Source organism: Trichechus manatus, unplaced genomic scaffold (genome assembly GCF_000243295.1).
Source record: "Trichechus manatus latirostris isolate Lorelei unplaced genomic scaffold, TriManLat1.0 scaffold00077, whole genome shotgun sequence".
NCBI lineage: Eukaryota > Metazoa > Chordata > Mammalia > Sirenia > Trichechidae > Trichechus > Trichechus manatus.
In genome coordinates, this window is record NW_004444013.1 from 12,441,367 (window position 1) to 12,469,252 (window position 27,886).

The 27,886-nt window shown below is 55.7% G+C and overlaps 2 protein-coding genes across 4 annotated transcripts in view; one reads left to right on the forward strand and one right to left on the reverse strand.

Annotated features, from left to right (window-relative positions):
• RNF216 (ring finger protein 216) overlaps window positions 1–2,264 on the forward strand; it is a 150,203-nt gene extending 147,939 nt beyond the window's left edge. The window contains exons 16-17 of the mRNA XM_004380829.2: window positions 974–1,043; window positions 1,911–2,264. Coding sequence (XP_004380886.1) covers window positions 974–1,043; window positions 1,911–2,230 — 390 coding nt within the window. The 3' untranslated portion in view covers window positions 2,231–2,264. The remainder of the gene's footprint in view (window positions 1–973; window positions 1,044–1,910) is intronic.
• On the reverse strand, window positions 896–22,346 carry FSCN1 (fascin actin-bundling protein 1). Of its 3 annotated transcripts, none has more exons than XM_023735366.1 (6): window positions 21,455–22,346; window positions 13,973–14,129; window positions 13,759–13,880; window positions 13,398–13,565; window positions 12,914–13,026; window positions 896–1,013 (listed from the first exon to the last, which is right to left on the reverse strand). In XM_023735366.1, the coding sequence occupies exons 1-6, from the start codon at window positions 22,284–22,286 to the stop codon at window positions 990–992; spliced, it is 1,416 nt and encodes a 471-aa protein (XP_023591134.1). In that variant the 5' UTR covers window positions 22,287–22,346; the 3' UTR covers window positions 896–989. The 3 variants fall into 3 exon arrangements, with proteins under 3 accessions (XP_023591134.1, XP_023591135.1, XP_004380887.1); XM_023735367.1 differs by having other exon boundaries at window positions 907–1,013; window positions 12,926–13,026; XM_004380830.2 differs by lacking the exon at window positions 896–1,013 and having other exon boundaries at window positions 12,824–13,026.
• Window positions 22,347–27,886: the final 5,540 nt, after the last annotated feature.

Genomic DNA, 27,886 nt, shown 5'->3' on the forward strand with positions numbered 1-27,886 from the left:
ACCAAACAAGGATGTGTTATATAATAATATATTCATTCCATGGTAACCAGTAAACCTAGGACATTGTCTAGGGCCATTGACACTCAGGACACATGTGTTGAACAGAATTCCCAACTCTGAGATCCTTGCAGCTTCATAACTGCGTGGTGAAATCACCCATTACTGTCGGCTGTGACATTCATAGTGTAGTAGGTAACTCTGCCAGCTGTCCACTGCTAAGTCCCATAATCGAGGCCATCATGCTGTCCTCTGGCCCAAGGGCTTCTTTTCAGTACACGTGCCCCTGTGTGACCCTGCACTTATATCTCAGAAGTTCCCTGAATGTCACCGGCCACTCAGAGCCACAGATCAGCATGAAAAACGCAGAGTTAGCAGATTTGTTGAGTTGAGTCTGGGAAGGGGAGATTGCAGGGTCTGGTGTGGGATTCTTCTTAAACTGGCATGCCAGTGTCCGCCGGCTTTAGAGCCCACGACCATCTAGGAGCTAAGGTCAGCTCTGAGGCTTGGCGGTGCCTGAGAGGACATTTGTCCAGCTCAGCTCAGGGAATCAGCAGGACCGGCCAGGTTCTGCACGAAGGGCTGCTGTGCTTAGAGTTTGCAGACTTGGGACCAGAAACGTCTCAGGGCTGGCCCACCCAGACTCACCTCTCCTCAAGTCCTTTGGTTGTCCGTCTGCCTCCATGGCAGAAGCTCTTCCTCTGGTTACTACCAATAGCTTAGTGACTCCAGCAGGCCTCAGCCCAGCCCCGCCAGCTGCCTGCGTACAATCCCCTCTGTCCCAGCCTTTCATACAGGCTTCCTGAATGCACTGTCCACCTGGTGAAGGGGAATGGGAGTGAGTGGTGAGAGCTTCGAGCCCCTGGTCAGCTGGGGTTTCTGGCTGAGCTGGCCTCAACCACCATCACTGCCAGGCATGAGCACTGCAGTCATCATGTTTGCAGCAAGCTCATTCATCTCATTGTTTTTATTTTAGGAAGACGATGAGAAGCTCATTGAGGAAATCCAGAAGGAGGCTGAAGAGGAGCAGAAGAGAAAGAATGGAGGCAAGTTAGCCCCCAGCACCAGGCCTGGCCGAGGGTTCCCCACACCACTCCTTACCTGTATGGGCCTGCAGAGGCCACGGCCTGGACTTGAGGGGGACCAAGGGACCACTCAGGCTCCAGCTGCTGGCCCTCCCTGGAGATGCTGGTACTTGACCCAGCCTCAGAGGGCAGGAGTACTGCCCCTTAGGTGGCCACAGACATGACTCCACCCTCTCAGCCACCACCCAGGATGCAGTCAGCTCCTTTTTGGGTGAAGCCATACAGTGATGGCATCTCCATGATGGCAGAAAGGTCCAGGGGTGGGCCGAGCTTAGGAAGTACCTAGAAGCAAACCAGGCTGAAAAGATGGGAGACCTGGCCTGATCCTTTGGCGTTTAAAGAAGGAATGGAATGGCGTTTGTGAGGCCCCTCCATCTCTGGCTCTAAAGGAAAGTTTCATACCCACGTCCTCCCTGCTCTGGGCTGGAATCAGTGTGTGACCCTCCAGGGTGACTGCTCTGGAGCACAGCACTCCTGGAGGGGTCACTGTGTGCTTGCTTCCTTGTGACAGATGGGTGCGGATGTGCGTGCCACTTATGTGCGTGTGAATGTGTGTGTATGTGCTGATGTTTTGTGCTCTAATCAGCCTTATTTCATAGCTGCCCCTCTTGTGGGTGACTCTCAAGGTCAGTGGGTCCCTGGGGTCTGCGTGCACCTCTTCGGACCCATCCGCCCCTTCCTCAGGCGTACCCAACACACTGGTCGGCAGCCCCCAGCTCTGGGTGGATGTGGACCGTGGTCAGGGTGCGCAGCCCCTGGTTCCAAGCTGATTTCAAACTGAGTTGATGTTAGCTTGTTTTTCTGTACTGAATCCCATGTTCTTTACAGAGAACACCTTCAAACGCATTGGACCACCCTTGGAGAAGCCTCCAGAGAAAGTTCAGAGAATTGAAGTCCTGCCAAGGCCTGTCCCGCAGAACCTGCACCAGCCACAGATTCCCCCTTACGCCTTTGTGCACCCGCCTTTCCCTCTGCCGCCCGTGCGGCCCATGTTCAACAACTTCCCTCTCAACATGGGCCCCATCCCAGCTCCCTATGTGCCCCCTCTGCCCAACATGCGGGTCAACTACGACTTCGCCCCCATCAACGTCCACCTGGAGCACAACCTGCCCATGCACTTTGGTCCCCAGCCCCGGCACCGGTTCTGACAGCACGGCCCTTCCCCACCTTGCCCGGAGCAGCCCCCTAGGACTGAGTCCCTGGCCAGAGCAGCCCCTCAGGCCTGTGTGGGGCTAGAGGTTGTTGAGTGTACGTTTAACATCTTCCTTGACCCTTCCCCTTTGCTCCTGAGGCTGAGGACTCCACTGATGGCCTTCCTAGTAGGGGGTAGCTTTGGCTCTCGAAAGGATGGGCTTTCTCCTGCCCTTTCTTGGGAAGGGCTGCTGCCCTCTGGAATTGCTTAAGTCGGGGCAGGCCAGGGCCTCGGGGTGCTAGTCACAGGCTTGGTCTGGTCTCACTGGGCTGCATGGTAAGGGGGCTGGGCATTCCAGCAGCAAAACCCTTTTCCCTGAAGAGGTCTGCCACCCCCACGGCTGTGTCCCTCAAGTTGTCTGCCGAGAAGACATGGAGACGCTATTTGCCTCTGTTCCCCAGCCCCTCACAGACAACCAAGGAGGTGCCGCCAGGAGAAGCCGTCTCTCAGAATCAGGAACCACGGAGGCCTTCCCTACCACAGCCCCAACTGCTCCATAGAAAGAGGACTTGTAGCTGGGAGAGCTCAGAGAGGGTGAGGGGCTGGCACCAGTGTTGTGAAGGCCAGATTCCGGCCCCCCAGCAGCAGCCCCTCATGTTTGTTCCCCAAGGTGAGCCTTGTGGAGCCTTGTGCTTGGTAAGCCCTCCCTTCACACTGGCTGCAGGTCACATCCCCTCAGGGACCTGCCCCAGCATCCGGGCTGCAAGGGGCCGCAGCTGTAACCTCCAGGGGCTTTTCTCTCCCCTTCTTGGCCCGTTTAGATCCAGCTGCAGGCGAGGGCCGCCTCACGGTACAATCTCTGTTCTGTAGTTTAAAGAAAGTCTTGCTCCCATTTACTCACTTCGACCTTATCCAATTTTCCATGGCCAGCTAGTGTTTTCTTCCTCCATCTCTGCAACGTCAAACCGAGAAACCTGTTACCCCACACCGGGCAGCTGATGGGGACTGGATGGTCCTGGCACGTTGCCCTCAGGTGGCTGTTTCCACAGAGACCTGTGGCCCCCGGGCCGCCTTCTGTGGCCACCAGCCGGCCAACGAACAGCTTTTCCTCTGGGGTTTGGGTGGGAGGAAATGTGTCTTCCTAAGATAGAGGTGTATGCTAGCAGGGCCAGAACAGCCAGCCCGGGGTCCTTCCTCCCTCACGTTCTCTCAGTAATTAAATGAGGGCACAGGCAGAGGGCTCGGCTCAGAGTCCACGTGCGGTGAGTCCGTGCCACCTTCTGTTCCCTGTGGTTGTGTCTGACACCCAGGTCGTTGAGCCACACATGGGGCCTCCCCCGGAGCTCCAGTGTCGCCATTGCAGAGCAGAGGCTGAAGCTTCTGACTGCTCAACTGTGAACGAGCTTGTCCTGTCCTAGCAGATGTCGTTTCTCGCTGTCCTGCCTCAGCCTACTTGTTCACGTTGCCGTGGTCTGCACCAGCTGTTTGTCCTGGGAGTTAGCGCGAGCACTCACACCTAGACCTCAGGAAGGGTGAACCAGGCGCCCGGAGGGGTTGAGGTGCAGGACGCAGGGACCTCAGCGCTTGTTTTATAGCAACGAGTCTGCCCCTGGGGCCCACCTGCCATGTTCATTTGCTGCCCAGCAACTTTTGTGTGTTTCAAGGATTAAAACAGAAAAAAAGACCTCCTGAGATACCCGTTCTTCCTGCCTTTCCCCAGGATGAGGGCTTTGAAGACAGACCAGTGGCCGTTTGGGGTGAGGGTGAGGGGACAAGACAGGAAGGCTGGCACCCAGGAGAAGTGAGGGTTTGGGGCACGGGCGAGGCTGCTCAGAGCCGTTTGCCGTGGGGTCATCTGTGCCCACATCCCTCCCTGCTTGGCTGCCTGGACTGGGTGCCAGCCTAAGTAACCAGTGCCTTCTGACAAGCTGCCATCTGTGGGTTCCAACACACATCGTGTGTGCCACAGGCGTGCCTTTGGGTGAGAGTGAGTGGTTCAGTACAAAGCCTTGTCATTACTTGGTTAAGTATCTTTGAAAGTATGTTCCTGCTGCTTCTCCCAGAAAAGCTCTGAGAGCAGTGAGTGGCCACCAATGCCCCTGCCAGATGGGGAGGTTGGCCCCTAGCGTTGTCCCACCCTCCCAACACAGTGACAGCTCACTCAGAGCCCACAGGGAACCTCTTGGGCCTCTTGAGCCGATTCACCATCAAGTAGAGAGTGGCCCCTTTATTCCAGGGCCCTGCGGCCCCTTGTTGCAGGCTCCTTGTGGGCCCAGAAACAAGGGAGCTGGCTGGTTCCAGGGTCAGCTCCAGCGGCGGCTGCACCACCACCATGCCCAGTGTAAAGGTCACCTTCGATATGGGGCCCAGCCCCTGCCACAAGGAGTCCCCGTATTTGATCAAGTGAGAGCTTGTCCATTGTGAGGTGGGCTTACATGGTTCCCAGCCACACTGGGCAGTTGGGGGAGCTGCTGCTGCCCCTCCATGCCCACTGAGCCCTGCCTTTGAGGTCCTCCTGCAGGAATGTCCCTGCTGCAGGCTCTAGACAAGCATGAGGCCCACGTGGTCAGGATGCGACAGTAAGGCCTCAGCTCCTTGGCCCTGCCTGGGCTAGGGGTTCCCAAGAACCAGTGTGTGTGCTGCTGAGAGGGGACTAGGGCAGAAGGGACCAGGGCACCCCCTGATAAACCCACCAGTGACACACAGTGACAGGAAACGCCAGATTGGCCCTTATCTCAGAAACAGCAGGAGCCCACGCCTTCCCCTCTCTGGGCCACAGTGATGGCCTCGCTCCCAAGAGTGAGAGACCGCTCACAACAGTCCACTTTACTTGCCTTAAAACTGGAGAGAGGGATGATGTAGTGTTTGCACATAGCAAAAGCGTTAAAAACCAGAAAAAAAGTGCATGTCTGTCACTTTGTATAAAAATAGTGAAAAATGAATATGTAGTTTATTAAAAAGTTTTTCTTTACCTTCCAGTAGTAAAAATGCATAAACTAGCCGTTGGGTTTAAACTACTGCGTGTAAAAAGCCTGTATCATATGTAACTTGGATTTTTTGTAAATAAATGTTAGTGCACTCTGCTCTTGTCTCATCTGTCCGCACAAGCAGCCTGGTGAGCCTGCTGGCCGGCAGTCACAGAACTGGGGCGGAAGGTTCTGCGGCGGCATGTTGCCAGATTTCCTCAGGAGAGATTAGATCTGCTAAGATAATATCCGCATCAGAGGGCAAGGGCCTGGCAGGCTGTGGCCAGAGCAGCTGCAGGATTTGACCCCAGAGAGGGCTGTCCCCATTGCCACCTCTGCCACTTGCCTGGGAGTCATCTGTCACATTCATCCTGCTGGGGCACTACTGAGGCCCAGGCTGGGGATGAAGGGCTGATTTTGGGGGCGGGGGGGTGTTAGGCTCTGAATCCCAAAAAATGCATCAGTCTTAGCCCCTCTTCAGGCTCCTCGGGTAGACCAGGCCTGAGAGCTCCCTCTGAAGTCTGGGTGCAAAGAGGAGACACCTCCAGCTGGGGAAGAGAGAATGTTGGAGAACAGGAAGTGCCTTGGCAGAGAAGCTGTGTCATCTGAGCCCAGCTCCCAGCCGGGTAGGAGGGGGTCAGCCTGCAGACCCAGACCCCTCCCCACCCCATACTGCAGGACTGACTGCAGGGCTTCTCCTAAGTCCCCTGAAGCCACGGCCCTGTGCCAAGCCCAAGCAGGAATTGGCCTGAGAAGAGGACGGAGGGCTCTAGGCACAGCTGGGCCTTGGCACTCAGTGTCCATAAAACATGGGGTATTCTCTTCCCGTGTTGACAGTTTTTATTAAACAATTTACTCTTTGTGAGTGCATGTCTGACAAGTTACCCACGTTCCACCCAGGCCCTGTTCCTGCACACGTCCAATAGTTACGTATTTGCAGTTCCACTCATTAGAATGAAAGACATAAATCAATGGTGGCTGTTCTCCCAGTCTCCCAGCCTTCTGCCCCAGGTAGCCTGTGTTGTCCTTCCCCCATCCCTGTCACCACCAGCACACATCCACACCCGCACACATCCACACCCACACCCAGTGATGGCGGCTTCGGGGCAACTGTCTAACAAGCTATTTCATACATTTCACTGCCCTTGCTTCTCTCTCTTAACAGTCAGGGTTTTCTCCAAGTCCGTATGCGTCCATGCTGTTTCTTTGTAGAGGTTTGCCACAAGTTCTTCAACCATGTCCCCGTTGATGACAACTGAGATGCGCCCAGCACTTAACCGCCACACACACCACCTCAGTGAGCACGCCCTGCGCATCTGGTGCTTCGATGGTTCAGGAGATGTATTTCCAAACATGGAGTTGTTGGATCAGGATAGGTGTGGTGTGTGTGTGTATGTGTATACGTGTGTATGTGTGTAAGTGTGTGTGTATATGTTTTTGTGTATATATGTCGGGGGAGCCCTGGTGGCACAATGGTTGAATGTTCGACTATTAACCAAAGGGTCGGCAGTTCGAATCCACCAGCTGCTCCGTGGAAACCCTATAGGGCAGTTCTACTCTGGCCCGTAGGGTCGCTATGAGTCAGAATCGACTCAACAGCAGTGGGTTTGGTTTTTGGTTTATATATGTGTATATAGATGTGTTTGTGTATGCATGTGTGTTCATATGTATGTGTATGTAAGTGTGGTATAAGTGTGTGTGTATATAAGTGTTTTTGTGTATATATGGGGGGGAGCCCTGGTGGTACAAAGGTTAAAGTGCTCAGCTGCTAACCAAAAGATAAGTGGTTCGAACCCACCAGGCGCTCCTCAGAGAAAGATGTGACGGTCTGCTTCCGTGAAGATAGCAGCCTTGGAAACAACTGTGGTGCAGTTCTAGTCCATCCTATAGGGTGACTATGAGTCAGAATCAACTTGATGGCGGTGGGTTTGGGTTTGCTATACATATGTATACATACAGCATACATATGTATATACAGGTGTGTATGCATGTGTATGAGTGTATGTGTATATGTGTGTATATCTGTGTGTGTACATGCGTATTTCTATGACACTGCAAAGCATTGTCAGTCCACCAGTCACAGCCTGGGCTGTGGTCTCGCCTCCTCCTTGGGACATCTTTGTAACCACCTCAGTCTGTCCTAAGACACATCTTCTGGAGTGTGACCTCATGGAGGCATCTTTGGTATCTATTTTCTTTCTTTAGCCTCCTTTTGGCCAGGATCATTATAATGTCCAAAATTTTCTTTTTTCCATCCTTAAAGGTCTGAGCATGTTAGCCATTGGCACCACCAAGGGCCTCCCCTTTCCAGTAGAAGGTACTGACTGAAGCCCTCACAGACCCATCCTGAGGAGGCTCAGCCCCAAGGCAGGCCTGGAGCCTCATGTGTGTCCAGAACTGTCCTGCTGCAGACTTAAAATGCGCAGGACCGTGGCTGCTGCAGGAGGCAGTTGCTGCCCTGCTACTTCCTAGCTGGGTGACTTCAGGAAAGTTCCAGAAGGCTGTTGCTTGACAGTGAATGGGGATAATGACAGCATCTTTTTCATGGAGTGCTGAGCATTGACTGAGAGAAGATGTGGAAAGTGCTCAATGCAGGGCCTCTCGCAGGACTGGCTGGGTTATGGGGGCAGATGGTCAGCAGAGACATCGCCTGATGCCCCGTCTGCCTCTTGGAATCGTCCAGGTGTCATGCGCTTCCACACGGGTCTGTCTGCCCCTCACCACTCTCTGGGTTGCTCCTTGGGGGTTCCATCGTCCTGACACAACCAGCCCCACCACCACCCCGTGTCTCAGATACGTCAGGATTTCGGGGCCACTTGGTTGACCCCGTGCCCTGCCACCAAGGCTTGTCCATTCGGTCTTCTGTGCACACACCACTGAGCTCCACCTGAGCACAGGCCTGGCTGGGCCTCAGCAGAGGAGAGAGAGAGAGGAACCAAAACAGACAGGTGGGAGTGCCCAGGGCTGAGGGTGACACGTTGGGGACGGCCCCAACCTGGCCCCTGTCCTCATCACCTGGGCTTGTGAAAACAGACTCCAGGGGTCCCCCACCCCCACCCCCAGGCAGCCAGGGCTCTTCTCTTCATTATTCACACCTAACGGAGGCTCTCAGTTAAGCCTGTGGGAACCCACAAAGCGGCTTGGGTTTCAGGACAAATGCTTGCCCCCCACCCCCAGACCTGGGCCCCCTCCTGCAGGTTTCCCTCAGCCTGGGAGGCCCATCTGTTCCCTTGCCCTTTGATTCTCCGAGGGTCTCAGAGCCTGTTACGGACTGAATTGTGTCCCTCAAAAGATCTGCTGAAGTCCTAACCCCCTGTACCTGTGAACGTGAACTTGTTTGGAAAGAGGGGCTTTGAAGATGTTATCCGTTAACATGAGGTCACACTGGAGGGGGTGGGTCCTAATCCCAACACGGGTGGTTTTATAAAAGAGACAGCGAGACACACAGGAAGGACAGCCATGTGACAGTGGAGTTATGCTGCCCCTACAAGCCAAGGGATGCCTGGGGCCACCAGAAGCTGTGAGACAGGCATGAACAGATTCTCCCTCAGAGCCTCAGAATCAGCACAGCTGACATCCTGATCTCTGACCCCCAGCCTCCAGAGCTGTGAGACAGTGTCTGTTGTTTAAAGCCTCCCCTCCCTCCCCCAGTTTGTGGTATTTTGTTGGGGCAGCCCCAGGTCACTCAAACAGAGCCCCTCCCTCCATTCAGATAATCCTGCTGCCCGCTGCCCAGGGCAGCCAGGGACCCCAGCCCCCATTGCTCCAACAGGAAAACGGGCCAGAGGGCCTCCAGGCAATCCATAGGGGCACTCAGGGGCCCCTGGCAGCCTCTCCCACCTTGCATGTCTCTGAGTGACAGGCCCCAGAGGTCACATCTGAGGGAAAAGCATTAAACTGAAAAGAGAGGGAGGTCAGTACTCATTCCTCTCAACTCCTGGAGAGGCCGCTGGGCCCTGGAGAGAGTGAGGCTCAGCCATGGCTGGGGCATTCTCTGAGGAGGTTTCCCCAGGAAGCACTGACATGAAGGGGATCCCATGGAGAAGCGCTTAGGGACCTCACCCACTAGAGGGGCTCCCTGTGACCTCCTGGGGCTGGTGACAGTCACAGCCCCCCAGCAGGCTCAGGGTCCCATCCCAAGGCAGCATCCCGAGGAGCCTACAGCTGTCACAGCAGACGGGAATGGGGAGGCCCAGGGCTGGAGTCAGCCCTGTTTACTCTGGCCATATCCCATTCTGGGGACCACAGCCTGCCCACACCTGTCCAGCCTCCACCATTCCTGCCCCTGACCAGGCCTTCTGCACACCAGAAAAAACAGCAGAGAAGAACCCACGGAGGGAAGACAGTCCCCTTTCTCCTATCTTTGTTCTTTCTAACAAGTTTAATTGAATATTTGTCTTGAATCCTGGTCCTTTGGGCTCCCCAATCCACACTGAGTAGCGAGTAACCAGCTGGCCCTGCTGGGACCCCTGGGGCCCTCTAGCAATGGGGGTTGGATTCTCTCCCCCATTCAGGCTTTGGAGAGACCTACCCTCAGGGCTTTGGGAGTTCCTGGTGGCCCCTGACCCAGCTGAGGCAGCCATCGTCTGGGACAACTGGGGGGAATGAAGTGCTGGAGGCAGGGAAGTGTGGGCTCAGAGGCTGGAACTAAATAAATGCAGGTGAAGAGCAACCGGTGGTGGTAAGGCATTGTTCCTGGGGGCTGGACTGTGTGCATCTGGGTATGTGTGCACACACGTGTCCATATGTGATGTCTGTGTGCACACATGTGCATGTCTTGTGCACACATGTGCATGTCTTGTGCACGTGTGCACTCGTGCTTATTTGTGTCTGCACATGCCTTGTGCATTTGTGCATGCCTGTGAGCATGTGCGTGTTGTGTGCACGTTTGAGTACACGCCTGCAAGTCTGCATCTCTGTGTGCATGTTTACATGCACGTCTGTTCATGTGTGCACACGCCCGTGTGAGTACACAAGTCCCTGTGTGCGTGCAGGGTCACATGTGTGCGCATGCGTGGTGGGGAATCACTGAGAAAGCAACATTTCCCCAGGAGGGAACAGTAACCCTGCCCCTAGTTCTGAAATCCAAGTCCCGGGGACCAGGGAAGGAGCAGTTGTAACACGAGGAGGGGGCCTGAAGGTCAGAAAAGGCCAGGAAGTGGGGAGCCCTCTGTGAGTCTGGGGGTCCACACAGAGTCTGTACCTGTGCTCACGGGACAGTCCATGCTCTTCCCCAAGATGCCTGGATGCCTCCACGTGGACCTGGAAACAACCTGCCTCTTTCCCTCAGACCCAGCCTCATCTGAGACCCAAAGCCAAACCCTCCTGGCCGCTTACTCCCACAGGGGCTTCACCAAGCTGTTCCCTCCACCTGGATTACTCTTCCTTGCCCTCTACTTGGCCAGGTCCTCCCCCTGCTCATAAAGGACACTTCCTCCAGGAAGACAGGCTGGTGGCAGTAACACCTCCCTCATAAGACTGTGGGGCTCCCGCAGCCTAGTGGTAGCTGCCCTGAGCAGGGTAGCATCTTTGCAGAATGAATGAAATTCCGAATCGGCTCCTGGCTCGAGAACGCAAAACAGGACGGGCGTCACTCCAGGACGCGGCTCCGCTGGCAGGCACACCCAGGGGCACCGAGGGGCCTCCTCCAGGGCGTCCCCACCCTCATGCCCTGGAAAATTCTCTCCAATGATTAATCCGTTCCCTCCTCCATGTCATGGAGATTTTCTGGCTCCCGGCCTGGCTTTAATGGCGGAGGGGGGCTGGCCACCAGGACGCCGCTGGAGGCCCAGCATCCCCCTTCACAGCAGCCATCTGCTGTTGTCAATCTCGGGACTCCAGCCCCTGGGGACCACCAATCATTGGTCCGACATCCCAGTATCGTCATCAGCAGCCAATCAGGAGTGAGCCTTGTGGGGAAGGGGCAGGGCCAGAGCACGGTACCACGTGGCATGGGGGACACCCTGGTGTCACCGCCTGCTTATTGGACACCTGCTGTGTCCTAGCTGCGCTGAACATTTCCTGCTCTGTGAAATGGGCACGTGGTCCCCACCCCAGGATGGTGTGTGCCATGGAGTTGATTCCAACTCATTGTGCCCCATAGGGTTTTCTACGCTGTAATCTTTCTGGAACCTTCCTCAATGTTCTCCTCTGCCTCCCAGAACTGGGCCTGGGTGCCTGGGTTTGATGGAGGTGCTGCCTTGGCCTCCAGCTTGAGCCCATCTGGTTCTGGTTCCTCTCAGGGCCTCCATGGGGGTCTGTCTTTCTGAGCTGCCCCACCGCATCCCTGGGTTGGGACCCAAGCCTGCTGTTCGTGGGGTATGAGAGGACTCAGGGGGCTCTGGACCATGCACAAGGCACCTTGCTATTAATATGGGAGAAAGGAGAGGGGCGCTCAGCACCTGCCCATGCCAGTGAGTCCCTGTGTGAAGGTTCCAGAGGACAAAGGTCCTGCTATTAGTCTGTTGTCATCACCCTCAAGATGCACACCACGGGCCACAGGGCTGCGGACTCTTTTTCCTTTATTTTGCTCTTTCCAGTTTGAAGCTACTATCATGGGCGTTGGGAGTTATACAAATGACACTTACAAAAAATAAAAGACCAAAACACCCAGAGTGAGATGCAGGGCTGAGAAACCGGTGGTGGGAGGGGCTGGTGCAGGCAGCGAGGTGGGGTGGGGACCGGGAGACCCAGGCAGCTCACCCCCACGGAGAGCAGCGCTGGCTTCATCCGCCCAGGGAACCCCAGGATTCCAGAAGATTCCAGTCATACACGTGGAGCACCAATCCCGCCGCAGGGCTCTAGCCATGACGCAGGGGGGGCCCAGCACCACCAGGTGAGGACATGGGCCAGGGCTGGGGTGGCGGGGGGGAGGACCAGCCATGTCCAGGAGGGAGGGGGAGTGCCTGATGACAGCCCTTTGGATTAGTGGAGGCAGAAGCTCTGGACTCGGGGCAACCCGCCTACACCCCACCAGCCGCCCCACAACCCCTCAGTGACTACTCATGCTACAACCAGGCTTGCCAAGGGTGCCTCCAGCAATAAACTTCATTAAAAAAAATACTGTTTGGTTATTTTCTGCTTCCAGTCAGGCCAGGGTGAAAGAAAAGGCTAGATCCGAGATAGGAGCGGGGAGCCCGACCACAGCAGACGTGCAGTGGGCAGAGCTGGCCCCTCTGTGCAAAGGGGCCAAGGCTGGAGGTCCTCCCCACTCCCACCTGGGACAACACCCAGAGGGACCAGGAGATTCCAGCTGTACACCATGCCCAGGGACTCGGGGACCTCCCGGTCACCCACTTCTCTCAGCCACTTTGGGGAAATAAGGCTCAGAGTCATCTGAGGTCAGGAGGAAGAGGTGCCAGCCTTGCCCGAGGCAAAGAAGACAGGGCAGAGGGACCCCACAACCCACCACACTCCCTGGTGACGGCGCAGCCACTGACTCGCCCAAGGGAGCCACAGGGGCGACAGGTGGGGGCACCATTTTCTCTGGGGTTTCCAGTTTGAAAGGCAAGGGGCTCAACACCCACTGTGGAGCCCATCTAGAGAAGGGAGTTAGCGGGAGTCTGAGGAACAGGGGAGCCCTCCAGAGCCGCAGGGCAGTGGGGCACAGGGTGGGAACGGGGTGGCGGCGGGTGGGGTGGCACCTAGTACTCCCAGAGGGTGGCGGGGTCGATGGTCTCGGCGGAAGCCTTCAGGACCCCCGCGTGGTCCCCCTTCAGGTAGCGCCCGCCCACCTTGATGGCCACCTTATTGTAGTCGCAGAACTCGAAGAAGAAGTCCACGGGGGTGTCGCTGCTGCTGGTGACCGAGGAGTCACTGCCCACCATCCAGTACTTGCCTGTGGAGTCTGGGGAGAAGGAGGAACGTCAGGCTGCCCCCACCCGCCCTGCACCTGGTCCCCTCCTCGTCTTCAAGGGTTAATGCCCCCTCCCCCCAATCACAGCTTCCAAAGGGGAGCGAGGTCCTTATCCCCACCCATGCACTCCTGCCTGTGCTTGGTGCATGAATGGGGTTCAAGAAATGCATCTGGAATCAAAATCAACACCTCTAAGTTGTTGGGGATCCTTCCCCCAAGTTGTGGTCCCACTACTCAGGCATGTCCACACCTGCCCACTCCCCTCTTTCCGGGACCTGTCTCCCTGCCTGCTGGCCTCCCACCTTCTCTCTGTCTGGGGTGGGCAGGGCACCCCCCACCCAGTGCCACCAGGGGAGACCTGCCTCGGATGTTGTAGGCACCGTCGTTGAACTCGAGCTGGAAGACGTCATAGCTGGAGCGGTTGGCATCCAGGGTGCCAGTGACCTTGCGGCAGCCGATGAAGCCATGTTCCCCACGGAGCACAATGATGGGCCGGTTGATGAGCTTCATGAGAAAGAGCTCTGCGTCCCCTGTCCCGGGATGGGGGGAGGACAGTGAGCCTCATGGCAGGGACCCTGGGCACTCACAGGTCACCCTCGGGGGAGCCTGGCACAAAGCGGGCCTCGGGTGGGGTTGGTGAGTGACCGTGACGTGCTTAGATCCCCCAGGGTAGCAGGGCAGTGCTAGGGAACCAGCAGCTTGGGCTGTGCCTGCAGTGACTACCTGCTGTCTCCACGGAGGCTGCCAGCTGCCCGTTCTTCTTGGCGGTCACAAATTTACCATTGGATGCACGCAGGGTGATACGCCGATCACGCCACTCGATGTCAAAGTAGCAGCTGGCATTCCTAGGGGTGGTGGGGATAGTGTCAGGGGGCACCCCAGGCAGGAAAGGCCAGCCAGGGGAGCGAGGGGTGCTGTGGGGTTGGGGGACACTCACTTGGTGGAGGCAGTAGACTGCACACCCCCAGTCGTCGTCAGTGTCCAGTACTTGCCCGTGTGTGTGCGGAAGGCGCACTTTTTGGTGTCACGGTCAATCTCCAGCTGAAAAGTCTCCTGGTCAGTCTCTTCGTCCTGATTGGCCGACAGGTCCATACCTGTGGGGAGAGCCTTGTGGTGGTACGGGGGCCCCCATGCCCTCTGTGGGCTGAACTAACCCTAGAACCTGGGAACATGACCTTGTTTGGGAATAGGGTCTTTGAAGATGCTAGCAGTTAACATGAGGTCATACTGGAATAGGGTGGGTCCTAATCCCATCAGAGTGTTGTCCTTATAAAAGAGAAGAGACACAGACAAAGAAACACAGAGGGGATACAGTCATGTAACAACAGAGGTAGAGACTGTAGGAGGCAGAGCTGCAAGTCAAAGAACGCCAAGGACTGCAGGCTGCCACCAGAAGCTGGGAGAGAGGCAGGAACAGAAGGAATCAACAAGGCTGACACCCTGATCTTGGACTCCCAGCCTCCAAAACCATGAGACAATAAATTTTTGTTCTAATGTTTTGGCAGCTCTGGGACACTAAAACGCCCCCAGCCCCACCCTCACACACCAACGCACAAAGGGAGATATAGCCCCTCAGCCTCTAAGTCAAGTGGCCCAGGAATGGGCTTGACATGGGCGAGGCCAGGCCAGGCCCAAGGCCACTACATCTGTCTCTTCTGCACAGAAGTCATACCTTCCAACAAGCCAACTGCAAAAAGGCATTCTTGAGCTGAGGAATCAACATATAGCCTGGGGTTAGATACTAAGGATTTATTGCTAATGGTGATGTGATTACGTAAGAAAATGGCCTCGTTTTTTAGAGAGACATATGGAAGCATTTAGAGATGGAATGACATGATGTCAAGGATACGCTTTAAATAAACCAAAACCAACAGGTGAAGGGATAGATGAAACGAAGTGGCAGGACACAGTGTCCAGGGAGTCTCAGGATAGATAGATGGGGGTTCGGTATATCCTTCCTGCTCCTGTATACGTGTGAGGGTTAAAAGAGTAAAACGTAAACTAGCACACATTCCTTTCAGAAAGATTAGGAAACTGAAAGCATAAAAATGGAAGACATGAAGTCACATATATCCCCATCCCTACCCCCCACCCTGAGAACCACAGCTGGTGAAGACCCTTCTACTCTTTCCCACTACGCGTATCATTCATATACATTTTCTTTATCCATAGTGCATGCGTGCTACCGTATGCTAATAGATGATATATAGATCTGTAGTATATGTATATGCACATTTATAGATACATATCTATATATGAATATATAATGGGGGCAGTGGTGGTTCAGTGGTAGAATTCTTGCCTTAAATGAGGGAAACCTGGGTTCAATTTCCAGACAGTGCACCTCATATGCAGCCACCACCTGTCTGTCAGTGGAGGCTTTCATGCTGCTATGATGCTGAACAGGTTCCAGGGGAGCTTCCAGACTAAGACAGACTAAGAAGAAAGGCCTGGCAATCTACTGCTGAAAAGCAGCCAGTGAAAACCCTATGGATCACAACAGTTCAATGCAAAACCAATCATGGGGATGGTGCAGGACCGGGCAGCATTTTCTTCTGTGTTGTGCATGGGGTAGTCATGAGTTGGGGGCTGATTCAACAGCAGCTAACAGCAAATTCCAACATATAACTGACAGATACATATTTATGTGCAAACTGCTTTTTTCTCCATAATACCTTCACAAGTTTCATATCACTAAATCACCTTGGACATGACCATATGAACCCTAACGAAGACACCTGGGGTCACTCCCAGGTTTTGCTTTCATGCACTGGCTACTCTCACACCTTTTTGCAAATCCACCACCCCCGCCCCTCACCAGCAAAACCTGGAAGCAGGATCTTTGGGTCAAACAGAACCTCCAATTCATGTTCCCCCAGCATCCTAGGTTCTAAGAACCTCAGCAGCCAGGAAGTCTGCCGTGCCTGTTCTAGTACCCCCTCAGCACTTTGCACAGCAGTACTGCCCAGTTGAGGAAACTGAGGCTGGCCGGCCAGGAGGACACATCGTTTATTCTACAATCATCACTCACAGGCCTGAGAGTGTTGGCATCCTCCTGACCCCATCACATGCCTCCATACCAACAGTACCCCGGGATAGGGATGGTCACCCCCGACTTCACAGAGAGGCTGAATCTGAGTGAGGCTGTCCTTGCCCAAGGTCACACAGCAAGAAAGGAAGAGCCTCTGTGGCTCTCAGGGGGAGGTGGGCTACTTTGCCCTACTGCAGCACCCTCTCCCCCTCAACCGGCCCTCCACCTATGGACTCATGGACATGGCCACCCTGGGTCTCCCAGGCCCCATTTATGAGCTGGACCTACCATCACTCTCCAGGGAGGCAGGGGAGGGGTCTGCTGGGCACCTGAGCCACCACCAAGAATGAGACCAGGGCTAGGGTTCCCTTGTTCAGACCTCCCCCAGCCAAAGGCCCCACAAACTGGGCAACCTGCCCTACCCCTACTGCTGCACGGGACCACCAGGGGGATAGCCCCTTCCTCGCACCCCCTGTTCTACCCAAAAGGGCCCCGTACGTCTACAGGAGACCCCCAGCACTGCATCAGTCAGCAGCACAGCCACACCCATCCGCCTCTCAGCCAGGAAACCTGCTCTGGGGGTCCCAGTCCCCACTGGCCACACGGCACCACCTGCCCAGTGTGTGGGGCACCGTATGATGGCTGATGAAAGGAAACAGACAAGAGGAAAAGCCCTCCACCCTTCCCCTGCAGTGGAAAAGACAGGGGGCGCTGAGCTCCCACAAAGAGGGAAAAGGGGCCACTCCCCTGGCCTGTTGGGTTTGGGGAAAGCAGAGTGGGGACTGGACAGCGACAAAAGCTGAATCTCTAGCCTGACCCTGCCCTGGGGCTCAGTTAGCTTGTGCTAACCAACACAGCCTTGCAAATAAGCCTGGTGATTACCATCCTGCCTGAGAGCAAATGCAGGAAGACCTGTGGTTACTGAGCAGCTTAGCCAGGGCAGCCACTGTGCCTAGAGCTTGAAATGTTGTTAGCTGCTCTCAAATGGCAACCCCAAGTACAAAAAAACAAAACTTTGCCCAGTCCTGCACCATCGTCATGATTGTTTGGTATGCTCAAGTCCATTGTGGCCACTGTGCATTCTGAGTGTCTTCCAGCCCAAGGGGCTCATCTTCCAGCACTAGATTATTGACAATGTTCCGTTGTGATCCATAGGGTTTTCACTGGCTGATTTTCAGAAGTAGATTGCCAGGCCTTTCTTCCTAGTTTGTCTTAGCCTGGAAGCTCTGCTGAAACTTGCCCACCATGGGTGACCCTGCTAGTATCTGAAATACCAGCGGCATAGCTTCCAGCACCATAGCAACAGGCAAGCCCCCACAGTACAACAAATGGACAGACGAGCAGCAGGGGTATGTTTGACATACATGGGCTTTAACCCTCACAGCAACACCAGGAATTAATACTAACACTATCTGATTTTACAGAGGAAGAAACTGAGGCTCAGTGGGGGTCAGTAAAATCGTCTGTTCAGGTACTCAGACCCCATCAGCTGGTTGTGTTCAGTCTTGGAACTAGTTGGCTGCAAAGGCTGGTCACTAAGGTACCCAAACGGGCACCAGGCACCGAGGCAAGTGCCTCCACCTCACTCAGCCTCAGTTTCCCCACCTGTAAAAAGGGTCTAGTCTCTCCATTTTGCCAGGATGTTGAAAGGACTTGGGGGCCCGGTGCCGAGTACATGCCAGCCCTTCCTACCTGACCTGGAAGGAGGTGGAGGAAGAGAGCTGTCCCCTTCCCAGCAGGCCCTCCTGGCTCCAAAGCCCAGCCCAGACGGGAAAGGCCCCACTTGGCCTTGAAGTCTCTAATTAGAGCCACGTTACTATGGAAACAGGGTTTTCTTCAGAATTTTTCTTTTCAGCAATAGCAGCATAGAAAACCTGAAGTCACAGGCCCAAAGGGGCCCTGGGAAGTGGAGGCTGTTCAGCTGAGCCCAGAGGCACATCTCCCTAGTGGGAGCCAGGGTGACAAGGACAGCAGGGACCTCAGGCCCTTGCCTGTCCTTCCTCCCTTTCAGACCTACCTCTTTGCCACCCAGGCTGTCCAAAATGGCCTTCTGCAGACACATTCCCGGTCCCGTGGAGCTGCCTCCAGCCTGAGACATCCTCTTCAGTGGCCAGAGGGGGCACCCCAATCCCCTAACACCCTCATGGCTCCCTACTGCTCTCAGGCCTTAGCTTAGGCAAAGCTGTGTCTCAGGAGTTCCTGAATTCCCCTTGAACTTGTTCAAAATATGCATCCCTCTCCCCTCATTCCACTTAGGGGAGGGACCTGGAATCACCTGTCACCTCTCCTCCCCTCCTCTCCCCTTTTTGCAGTCTGCTCTGTGACCCCTTCAAATCCATCCTCTGTCCTCGCTTAGCCATTCCCTGCCTCATCTGGAGAGCTCTTATACACCCTGCAAAGCCTAGCTTGACCAGCACCCCAGCGTCTGAAACAGCACTTGAGCCTAGCTCCAGGCCAGGTCCTGGGTGGGGCGGGGAGTACCCAGGGCACAGCTGGCCAGAGGTAAGGAGCCTGGTGGGAGGAGCTGCTGACACTAAGATGGGAAATGAGGTGTGGCAGCACCCAGGGGCTGGCTGGAGCCAGGGCAGGAAAGGGTCCCGAGGAGCAGGACAGAGGACCCCACCCAGGGGAAGGACGAGGTAGCACCAGGACCCCCATTCTGGTAGCCAGCCCAGCCTCTAATGGTGACCTCACAGAGGCAAAGCCAGCCTGAGGTGGGGTGGCCAGGAGCTCACACTTTACAGATGGGGAAACTGAGGCCGGTGAGCAGGCTGCAGCTTCAGCAGGAAGCACCCCGCCCTGCCCAGACCCAGCCTGTGCAGGCCTGAGCGGATGATTCACATCCTTAGCTTCCAGACCTGCGGTTCCCACATTCCCAACATGTGGCGGAAGCGCAGACCCCGCCTCCTTGCCACGCAGGCCTGTCCAAAATGGCCTTCGCAGACCCACCCCCAGGCTGCCCAGGGCTTCTGGAGCTGGCCCCTCTGGACTGCAATCCCATCCCAGGAAGACCTGGGGTCAGCTAACATGGGAACAAGAAAGAGACCCCAAGCCAGCTGAGCCCCAACTTCACCCCAAAGCTCTTCCCCGAGGCCTACCCCCTTTAAACTCAAAGATGAGCAAACACCTCTCCTGGCCCCAGCTCCCCCTCATCCCGCCTCGTCAGCCTGAATCACAATCGTGCTGCTGCAAGACTTTCACTAGAGAGAGGGGGTATGCGTCCAGGCTCGCTCATCTTGGCTGACAAGAACACCCATGGTCTCAAGAGCCAGGCTTCCTGCTCTGCTTCACCTTCCCCAGAGAAGGCCCTGGAACTTGTCTCTGCACTGACGAGCTCCCATCACAGGCCCTGTGGTCCCAGTCCCATCACCCACCTCACACGCCTCTTTCCAGCCACACCTGGCTTTCAATGCTCCTGCTGCCTCACGGCCTTTGCACAGGCTATTCTCTCTGCCTGCAACATTATTCCACTCGGATACATGTCACCTTCCATTCATCCTTCAGATCTGCTCAGGCAGACCACCTTCTCCATCTAACCTGGGAACCCAGCCCTATCCGACACCTCTGGAATTTTGATCATGTCCCCCCAGGAGAAGGTCCAGGCACACCCCCCTATTAGTTCACCACTCAAGTGCCAGCACTTAGCAAGGGCTCAAAGTTTGCTGAATGGGTGGGAATCCAGCCCCACCTAACACTGCTGTGAGCCTAAAGAGAGGTTCATTGATTTGCCTGGGGGAAGTGGTGGCTGCCTGGGAGGCAGCAGGGGTCCAGGTAAGAACCTGTACAGTTCCATGTGCTCTTTACTTGCTGTGCGCCGTTAAGCTAGTGGCTTCCCCTCTCTTGGCTGTAAACAGCTCCTCAGTAAGATGGCAGTGGTACTGCCACCTCCATCAAGGTGGGAAAGGGTGAGAAGAGATGGCACAGGCAAAAGCTGCCATTACCCCACCCAGGTCTCCAGCTCCACCCCCATGGCCATTAAGGCCTGGGGAGCTCTCCAGATAGGGGCAGCCTGGCCAGGGGAACGCCCCTCTCCACAGAGCCCAAGGACAGCACGGTGGCCACCAAGGAGATTCCCATCCAGCTGTCTCCAGAGGCTGGGGCCAACCTTGCACCCAAGGGAGCAAGACCCCCGCAGGCTCCTGCAGGAGAGGGGGGCCGCTGGCTGCCCCAAAGGAAGGAAGACCCCAGATTTCAAAGAAACCGCCCAGCGGGGAGGGTCTGGGGGAAGGGAAGCAGGGGGCTCGCTTCTGACGTGCAGCCGGTCGGAAATGGCCAGGCCGGAGGCCCGGGAGAGGACAGATCCGGTTGCAGCCAATTGTTCTCGGCGGAGCCCTTGGGGATGGGTTCACCCGAGGGTAGGGAGCTTCCCGGGGCACCGGGCTGGGGTCTCCCCGCTCCCGCGGCCGCTTGTAGGGCAGAGCGCGCATGGAGGGAGGGAGCCGCAGGCGGCGGGCGCAGGGCGGGGTGCCTGGCGGGCCGCCATCCATGCCACGCCAGCCGGCCCGAGGCGCGACTGGGGAAACCGCCTCCTGGGGAGGCTCTGGACCGGGGCGCTGGTCTTGGGGGCGGAGCGGGACCCTACAGAGCGCCCATGCCCTCCCCCGCGCGCGCATCTGGTTTCCCCATCTGCAGCGCCGGAGAGGACAAAGGGGGCGAGGGAGGGTCCTGCGAGGCGGCCCGCCCCCCTGCTCACAAAGGCCGCGGCCTCGAGCGCGGGGCAGGCGCAGGGGGAGGAGCGGAGGGAAGGGCGGCCACTCGGGGCGCCTCCACCCACCGCCCCGCAGAGCAGACCCCGCCCGGCAGCAGGAGAGGGTGGGAAAGAGCGGGGCTGACTTGGAGCTAGAGGCGTACCCCGCGGGGATCAAAGGCCCCGCTGACCTCCCCCACACCCGCCCGCGGAAGGAGACCCGGGGGAGGAGGGACGCACCCTTTGAGTGCCCGGACCCTCCCCCGGGCCGCCGGAGCGACAAGGCCCACCGACAGGGGGAGGGGCAGGAGGAAACCGACGCGGGCGCCCGCTTCCAAACGTTTGGGCCTGCCTGTCCCAGAGAATCGGCACGCGTGGGGAGACCCAGACGGAGCCGGGACTTCGGGGGTGGCACACGGAGCAGCTCCCACGCGAGGCCTAAGTGACCCCCCCACACACTTCAACCCCGGGGGGTGGGAGGGTGCATCGGCGCCGGAAGATGGGCAGAGCCCCACCTCTCGCCCCCTCCCCTGGGCGGGACGCACGTCCCGGGGCGGAGTGGCCGGCGAGCTCGCCGGGGGCGCATGGGGCGCCGCTCGGGGTGGCCGCGGCGCCGCAAGCGAGAAAGGGCGGGAGGCCGCAGGGCCCGGGGAGGTAGGGGTGCTTTGTGCAGGGCAGAGGAGGGCCGCGTCGCCACTCACCCTGGCGCGTGGACACGTTCCTGTCGTTGGCCGCCTGCAGCACGACCTGGGCGCAGCTCTGTTCCAGCGCGAAGAGCTCATCCTTGCCCACCTTGGTGGCCTTGCCCGCTTTGAGCGTGCCACTAGGCCCCGACGGCGCTAGGTAGCGGCCGTCGCAGTCGCGGAAGGCCACCTTGCCCGAGCGGAACTCGAGCGTGTAGCCGGTGGCGGGCTCCGGCTGCGCCACCAGGCGCCCGTCGTGGCGCAGGAAGCGGTGGTCAGCCGTTTGCACGCTGTAGCGCTGGTCCTGGAAGGCCAGCGTGATGAGCGAGTCGACGCCCCAGGGCACGTCGCGGTCCACGGCGATCTCGTCCGCCGGCCGCGCGCTCAGGTGCGCGTAGCGCTTGCGGGTCAGGCTGTAGATGTTGACCTGCGGATGCATGGCGATGTGCACGCTCCACTTCTCTGCCGGCGACACGCTCTGCGCGAAGCACGACAGGCGGTCCTCGGTGCCGCCGAAGTAGCGCCGGTGCGCCTCGGACTGTAGAGACCAGCGGCCGTCGTCATGAGCCACGATGAGGAAGCGGCAGTCGGCGCTGGGCGTCTCGCGCTCGCAGGTCACGTTGCCGTCCTTGTCAGCAGCCAGGTAGCGGCCCAGGTGGCTGCGCAGGCACACGGCCGCGCTGCCTGCCTCGTCGGGCGGCTGCTCCAGCGTCCAGATCTGCTTCTTCTTCAGGCTGCTGGCCGATGCGTTCACCTTGAACCCGAACGCCTCGGCCGTCAGGTACTTGTTGCTGCAGTTGATGAGGCCGAACTGTATCTGCACCGCCTCTGCCGTGCCGTTGGCGGGCATGGTGGCGGCGGGCGTGCGGTCCCCGGCGCGCCTGCTCCTTTGTTCGCAACCGAACCGGCGCACCCGCAGCAGCGATCCACAAAGCCGGCCCGTCGCGCCGCAGCTGCTTTATAGGCGGGGTGACGTCATGCCGTCAGGCCTCGCCCACGCCCCGCCCCGGGCCCGCGGGGAGGGGGTCGCCGGCCAAGAAGCTAGCTTTGCGGGGCGAGGACGCGGGGCCTCGAGGCGCGCGCGCAGTGCTTCGATTTCCGCGTTTCCAGGTCCCGTGGCACGTCCGGCCTCTGCAGCCAAAGCCTCTCGGGCCGCAAGGAGAGGCCCTCGCCCCCTCCCCATTGCCAAAGCCACCTCCGCAGTGCGCGGCCTGGGGACTCGCCGGCAGTTCCGTGTGCCGACCCCGTGACCCCGCGGAGGCCCCCTGACACCAAGCCTAGCGGGAAAGAAGGACGAGGCAGGTATTAGGTTATGACAGACGGCAGGACCACAGTCGGGCTCGAGACTGGGTGGAGGCGGATCCGGGGGCTGCTCAGAGGAGGTGGCCTGAGAGCGGAGACTGGAGGGAGGCCGAGGGGAAGACCTGTAGGAGAGCAGCGGGAGGCTGAAGGCCAGCGCACAGGTGTGCCTGGAAACTGGATCAGGAAGGCGAGTGGTGGAGACTGGGCCCTGTGGGCGGATGGGTGGGGCCTGAGACCCCACACTTACCCCAGCGGGTCTCTAACCCTCCAGAGCAGGGGCTCTGCTACCTGAGGCTTCCTTCCCAGGACGCTGTCTCCGAAAGCTACCCAGGTCCGTCCCTACGGCCCCAGCACCTAGCCCGCTGACCCACAGAAGCCTCAGGAACAGTGGACAAGTCAATGGCCAACGTCCCCTTCTGGTGATGAATAAACCACAGGCCTGGTCTACCAGGCAGGGGGGTGGACAGGAGTTAGTGCTCCTGTTTAGGAGGTGGATCAGAGAGGTCCAGCAGCTTTGGGTGGCCCAGCCCTGAAGGGTAGACCCCAGGTCTCCAGGCTAAAGGACAGTAGGACCCTCCCCCCCAAAGCCCTGACATCACAGGACTCTGGGCCCAGGTGGAGACCCGGCCCCCCATCCTGTGTGACCCCAACTCCCAATCCTCCTCCCTCCAAGGGGACATTCCCTACGGACATCCCCCTCCCATCTTCACTGGGCTAGGAACACTTCCCTTTTCTGAGCCTCTCTGAAGGCCACGACTTTTCCTGGGACATTCCCCACATGCCAGGAAGGGCCCTTGGAATGCCAGCGTGACCACAGGCTGCCCACAGGATCTTCGGCAGAGGCCTGTACCAGCCACAAGCAGAGGGCACTGGGCTGGGTACTGTCCTCAGCCTCCATCTCTGGATAGGCTGAGTGTTCTGAGCTGGTTAGCGTGCCGCTGAGCCTGCCTCCAGGCAGTCCCCTTCGGGGATTTTCAACGGGGAGGGAAAGATGGCATCCCGTCCCCCAGACAGGCATGCCCATAGTACCCCCTCCAAGAGAGCCTACCCGCTTGAGAGCCAGGGAAATCAAAAGTCGCTCCTTTTGAGGTCATCTGATGGGTCACACAAGGACCCCTGGTGGCAAAACTGGTAAGTTCTCAGCTGCTAACTGAAAGGTCGGCAGTTCGAACCCACCCAACAGCTCCATGGGAGAAAGACCTGCTTCCGTAAAGATTACAGCCTAGAAAACCCTGTGGGGCAGTTCTACTCTGTCATGTGGGGTCACTGAGTCAAAAATCGACTCAAGGCACCTAACAACAATGGATCACACAGACTTGGGCTTGAAACCCAGTGACTAACTGGCTGTGTGACCTTGGGCAAGTTATTCAACCTCTCTGAGCCTCAGTTTCCTCTTTCTTTTTTCCTTATTCTTTTTTTTTTTTATTGTGGTAAAATATACATATATAAAAATTGCTATTTTAACCATTTTTGAGTGTACAATTCAGTGGTGCTAAGTGAATTCACAATGTTGAATTCACTATATTTCCAGATCCTTTTTATCATCACAAATAAAAGCTCTACCCATTAAACAATAACTCCCCACTACCCTCTCCCCAGCTCCTGGTAATCTCTATTCTACTTTCTGTCTCTATGAATCTGCCTATAAAGATGCCTCATATAAGAGGAATCATACAGTATCTGTCCTTTGGTGTCTGGTTATTTCACTCAGTATGTTTTCAAGGTTCATCCACATGACAGCATGTATCAGAACTGCATTCCTTTTATGGCTACATAATATTCCATTGTAGTCCCTGGGTAGTGCAAATAGGTAACGTACCAAAAGGCTAGAGGTTCAAGTACACCCAGAGTTGCCTCAGAAGAAAGGCCTGCTGTTCACAATAGCAAACAGATGGAAACAACCTAGGTGCCCATCAATGGATGAATGGATAAACAAATTATGGTATGTTCACACAGTGAAATACTACACAATGATAAAGAATAATGATGAATCCGTGAAACATAACATGGATGAATCTGGAAGGCATTATGCTGAGTGAAATTAGTCGCAAAAGAACATATTGTATGAGACCACTATTATAAGAACTCAAGAAAAGGTTTAAACACAGAAGAAGAAAACATTCTTTGATTGTTACGAGGGTGGTGAAGGAAGGAGAGGAGTATTCACTAACTAGATAGTAGACAAGAATTATCTTAGGTGAAGAGAAGGCCACAGGGGAAGTCAGCACAACTGGACTAACCAAAGCTAAGAAGTTTCCTGAATACAACCAAACACTTCGAGGGACAGAGTAGCAGGGGCAGGGGTCTGGGGACCATGCTTTCAGGGGACATCTAGGTCAATTAGCATAACAAAGCTTATTAAAATGTTCTGCATCCCACTTTGGTGAGTGGTGTCTGGGGCCTTAAAAGCTAGTGAGCGGCCATCTAAGATGCATCAATTGGTCCCAACCCACCTGGAGCAAAAGAGAATGAAGAACAGCAAAGACACAAGGAAAGTACTAGCCCAAGTGACAGAAGGGGCCACATAAACCAGAAACTCCATCAGCCTGAGACCAGAAGAACAAGATGGAGCCCGGCTACCACCAATGACTGTCCTGACAGGGAACACAACAGAGAGTCCCTGATGGAGCAGGAGAAAAGTGGGGTGCAGAACTCAAATTCTAGTAAAAAGACCAGACTTAATGGTCTAAGACTGGAGGAACCCTGGAAGACATGGCCCCTGGACTCTCTGTTAGCCCAAAACTAAACCCATTCCCGAGGCCAACTCTTCAGACAAAGATTAGACTGGACTATGGGACATAAAAGGATACTCGTGAAGAGTGTGCTTCTTAGCTCAAGTAGATATATGAGACTAAACGGGCAGCTCCTGTCTGGAGGTGAGATGAGAAGGCAGAGAGGGTCAGGAGCTGGTTGAATGGACACGGGAAATCCGGGGTGGAAAGGAGGAGTGTGCTGTCACAGTATAGGGAGTGCAACTAGGGTCCCGTAGCAATGTGTGTATAAAGTTTTATATGAGAAACTAACTTGAACTGTAAACTTCCATTTAAAGCGCAATTAAAAAAAAAAGAAAGAAATATAGGATGATCAGGTGGAATTATAGCCTGGGAATCAGAACTCCCAGCTTCACCTGATGGCTCTGTCTCAAATTTCCTCCAAGACCTCAAAAATCATTTAAAAAAAAAAAAAATTGAATAAAAAAAAAAAAAAAAAAAGGCTTGACAGTCTCCTTTCATACCAGCCATTGAAAACCCTATGAAGCGCAGTGCTGCTCAGTCAAAATGGACTCAAAGGCAACTTTTTGTTTCTTTTGTTGATGTTCCATTGTATGTATAGGCCACATTTTGTTCATCCCTTTGTCTCTTGAACTTTCAGGTTGTTTTCCACGTTTTCACTGTTGTGAATAATGCTGCGATGAACTCTGGTACACAACTATCTGTTGGAGTCCCTATTTTCAAGTCTTTTGGGTAGATTCCAAAGGGCAGTTTCCTCTTTTGTACAAGAGAGAAATTCCCCATTGCAGGGTAGCCGGCGAGTCCCTGAAGGCATGGAGCCCAGTCAGACACTCCCCCTGCCATCCTCAGGACTCAGTCCAGCCCCCAGGAAGCCCTCCACTAAGTTAGGGAGACCCCAGCGTCTGGCCAACCCTAGAGGCTCAGAGGAGAGGGCTGAATACCTATAGGTGTGGCAGGAGGGTTGTGGAATGGAGTATACTGAGACCCACCGTCTAGGATCAGGGCTAGCCCTGCCCTGACCTGGGGCCCCCAATGCAGCTAGAGGCCAGGAGGGGGCCTGGGGCTGGGGGCACCTGCCTATCTGTCAGACCTGGATAGAGATAGGGTAAAAGTCTGGCCAGGCCGAATGAGTCATGGTGGCAGCCTGGGTGTGGGCATTGGGTTTCCTGGGTTCAAATTCGCGTCTCTGGCCCTCAGTTTTCTCGTCTCTAAAAGGGGCATAATAATAGTAAATGCACTGGGAGGATAGCTGAGAGAACGGAAGGAGTTAACACACATGAACTGGGACTCAGAGGGTTCCTGGGACACGGGACCTAGGTTTTTAAACCGGGAAAGTCGGGCAAACTGGGACGAGGTTGTCACCGTATACATCAAGGTCTTAAAACAGTGCCCATAAGGTATATGCCCCAAAGAATTGAAAGCAGGTACTCAAACAAGTACATGTACACTCATGTACACAATAATGTTCATGGCAGCACCGTTCACAATAGCCAAAAAGTGGAAACCACCCAAGTGTCCATCAACTGATGGATAAACACAATGTGGTCCATCCATACAATGGAATATTATTCAGCCATAAAAAGGAATGAAGTCCTGATACATGTTACAACATGCAGGAACCTTGGAAACATTATGCTGAGTGAAAGAAGCCAGACACAAAAGGACAAATATAGTATGATTTCATTCATATGAAATATTCAGAATAGGTAAACCCAATGGGACAATGCAGATTGGTAGCGGCCAGGAGCGGTTGGTGGGGGGGCGGGGGGAGATGCAGTGAGTTTCTTAATATGGCCTTTCTAGCCATAGTCTTTGTGACTCCCACATAATGACTGGATGGGACTATGCGAATAAGGTGTATGGAACCTGTGATAGCTAAAGTTATGAGTCAGCTTGACTGGGCCATGATTCTCAGTGGTTTGGCAGTTACATAATGATGTGATTTGGCAGTTATGTAGTCATCCTCCATTTTGTGATCTGATGTAATTATCCTCCATTCTGTGATGTGTTGTAAATCCTAGCCTCTATGCCTGTGGTTATGGTCCCATTTAGGAGAGAGCTGTCCATTATGTTAACGAAGCAGGATTAAGGTGGGATGTATCTTGAGTCACTGCCTTATTAGAGTGACTCAAGTCACTACCGTTACCCTAGTCACCACCCTTACCACCTTATTCAAGTCATGCCCTTACTTGAGTCATACTTTTCATCTTACAAGAGATAAAAGGAGAGAGAAGTGAGCAGAGAGGGGAGGACCCACTACCACTAAGACGAAGAGCTAGGAGTGGAGCACATCCTTTGGACCTGGAATCCCTGCATTGAGAATCTCCTAGACCCAACAGACAGAGAGCTGTAACACTGGAGATGGCGAGAAGCAGCAAGCATGGCAGAGAGCCGGCAGCAGCAGAACCATGAGACT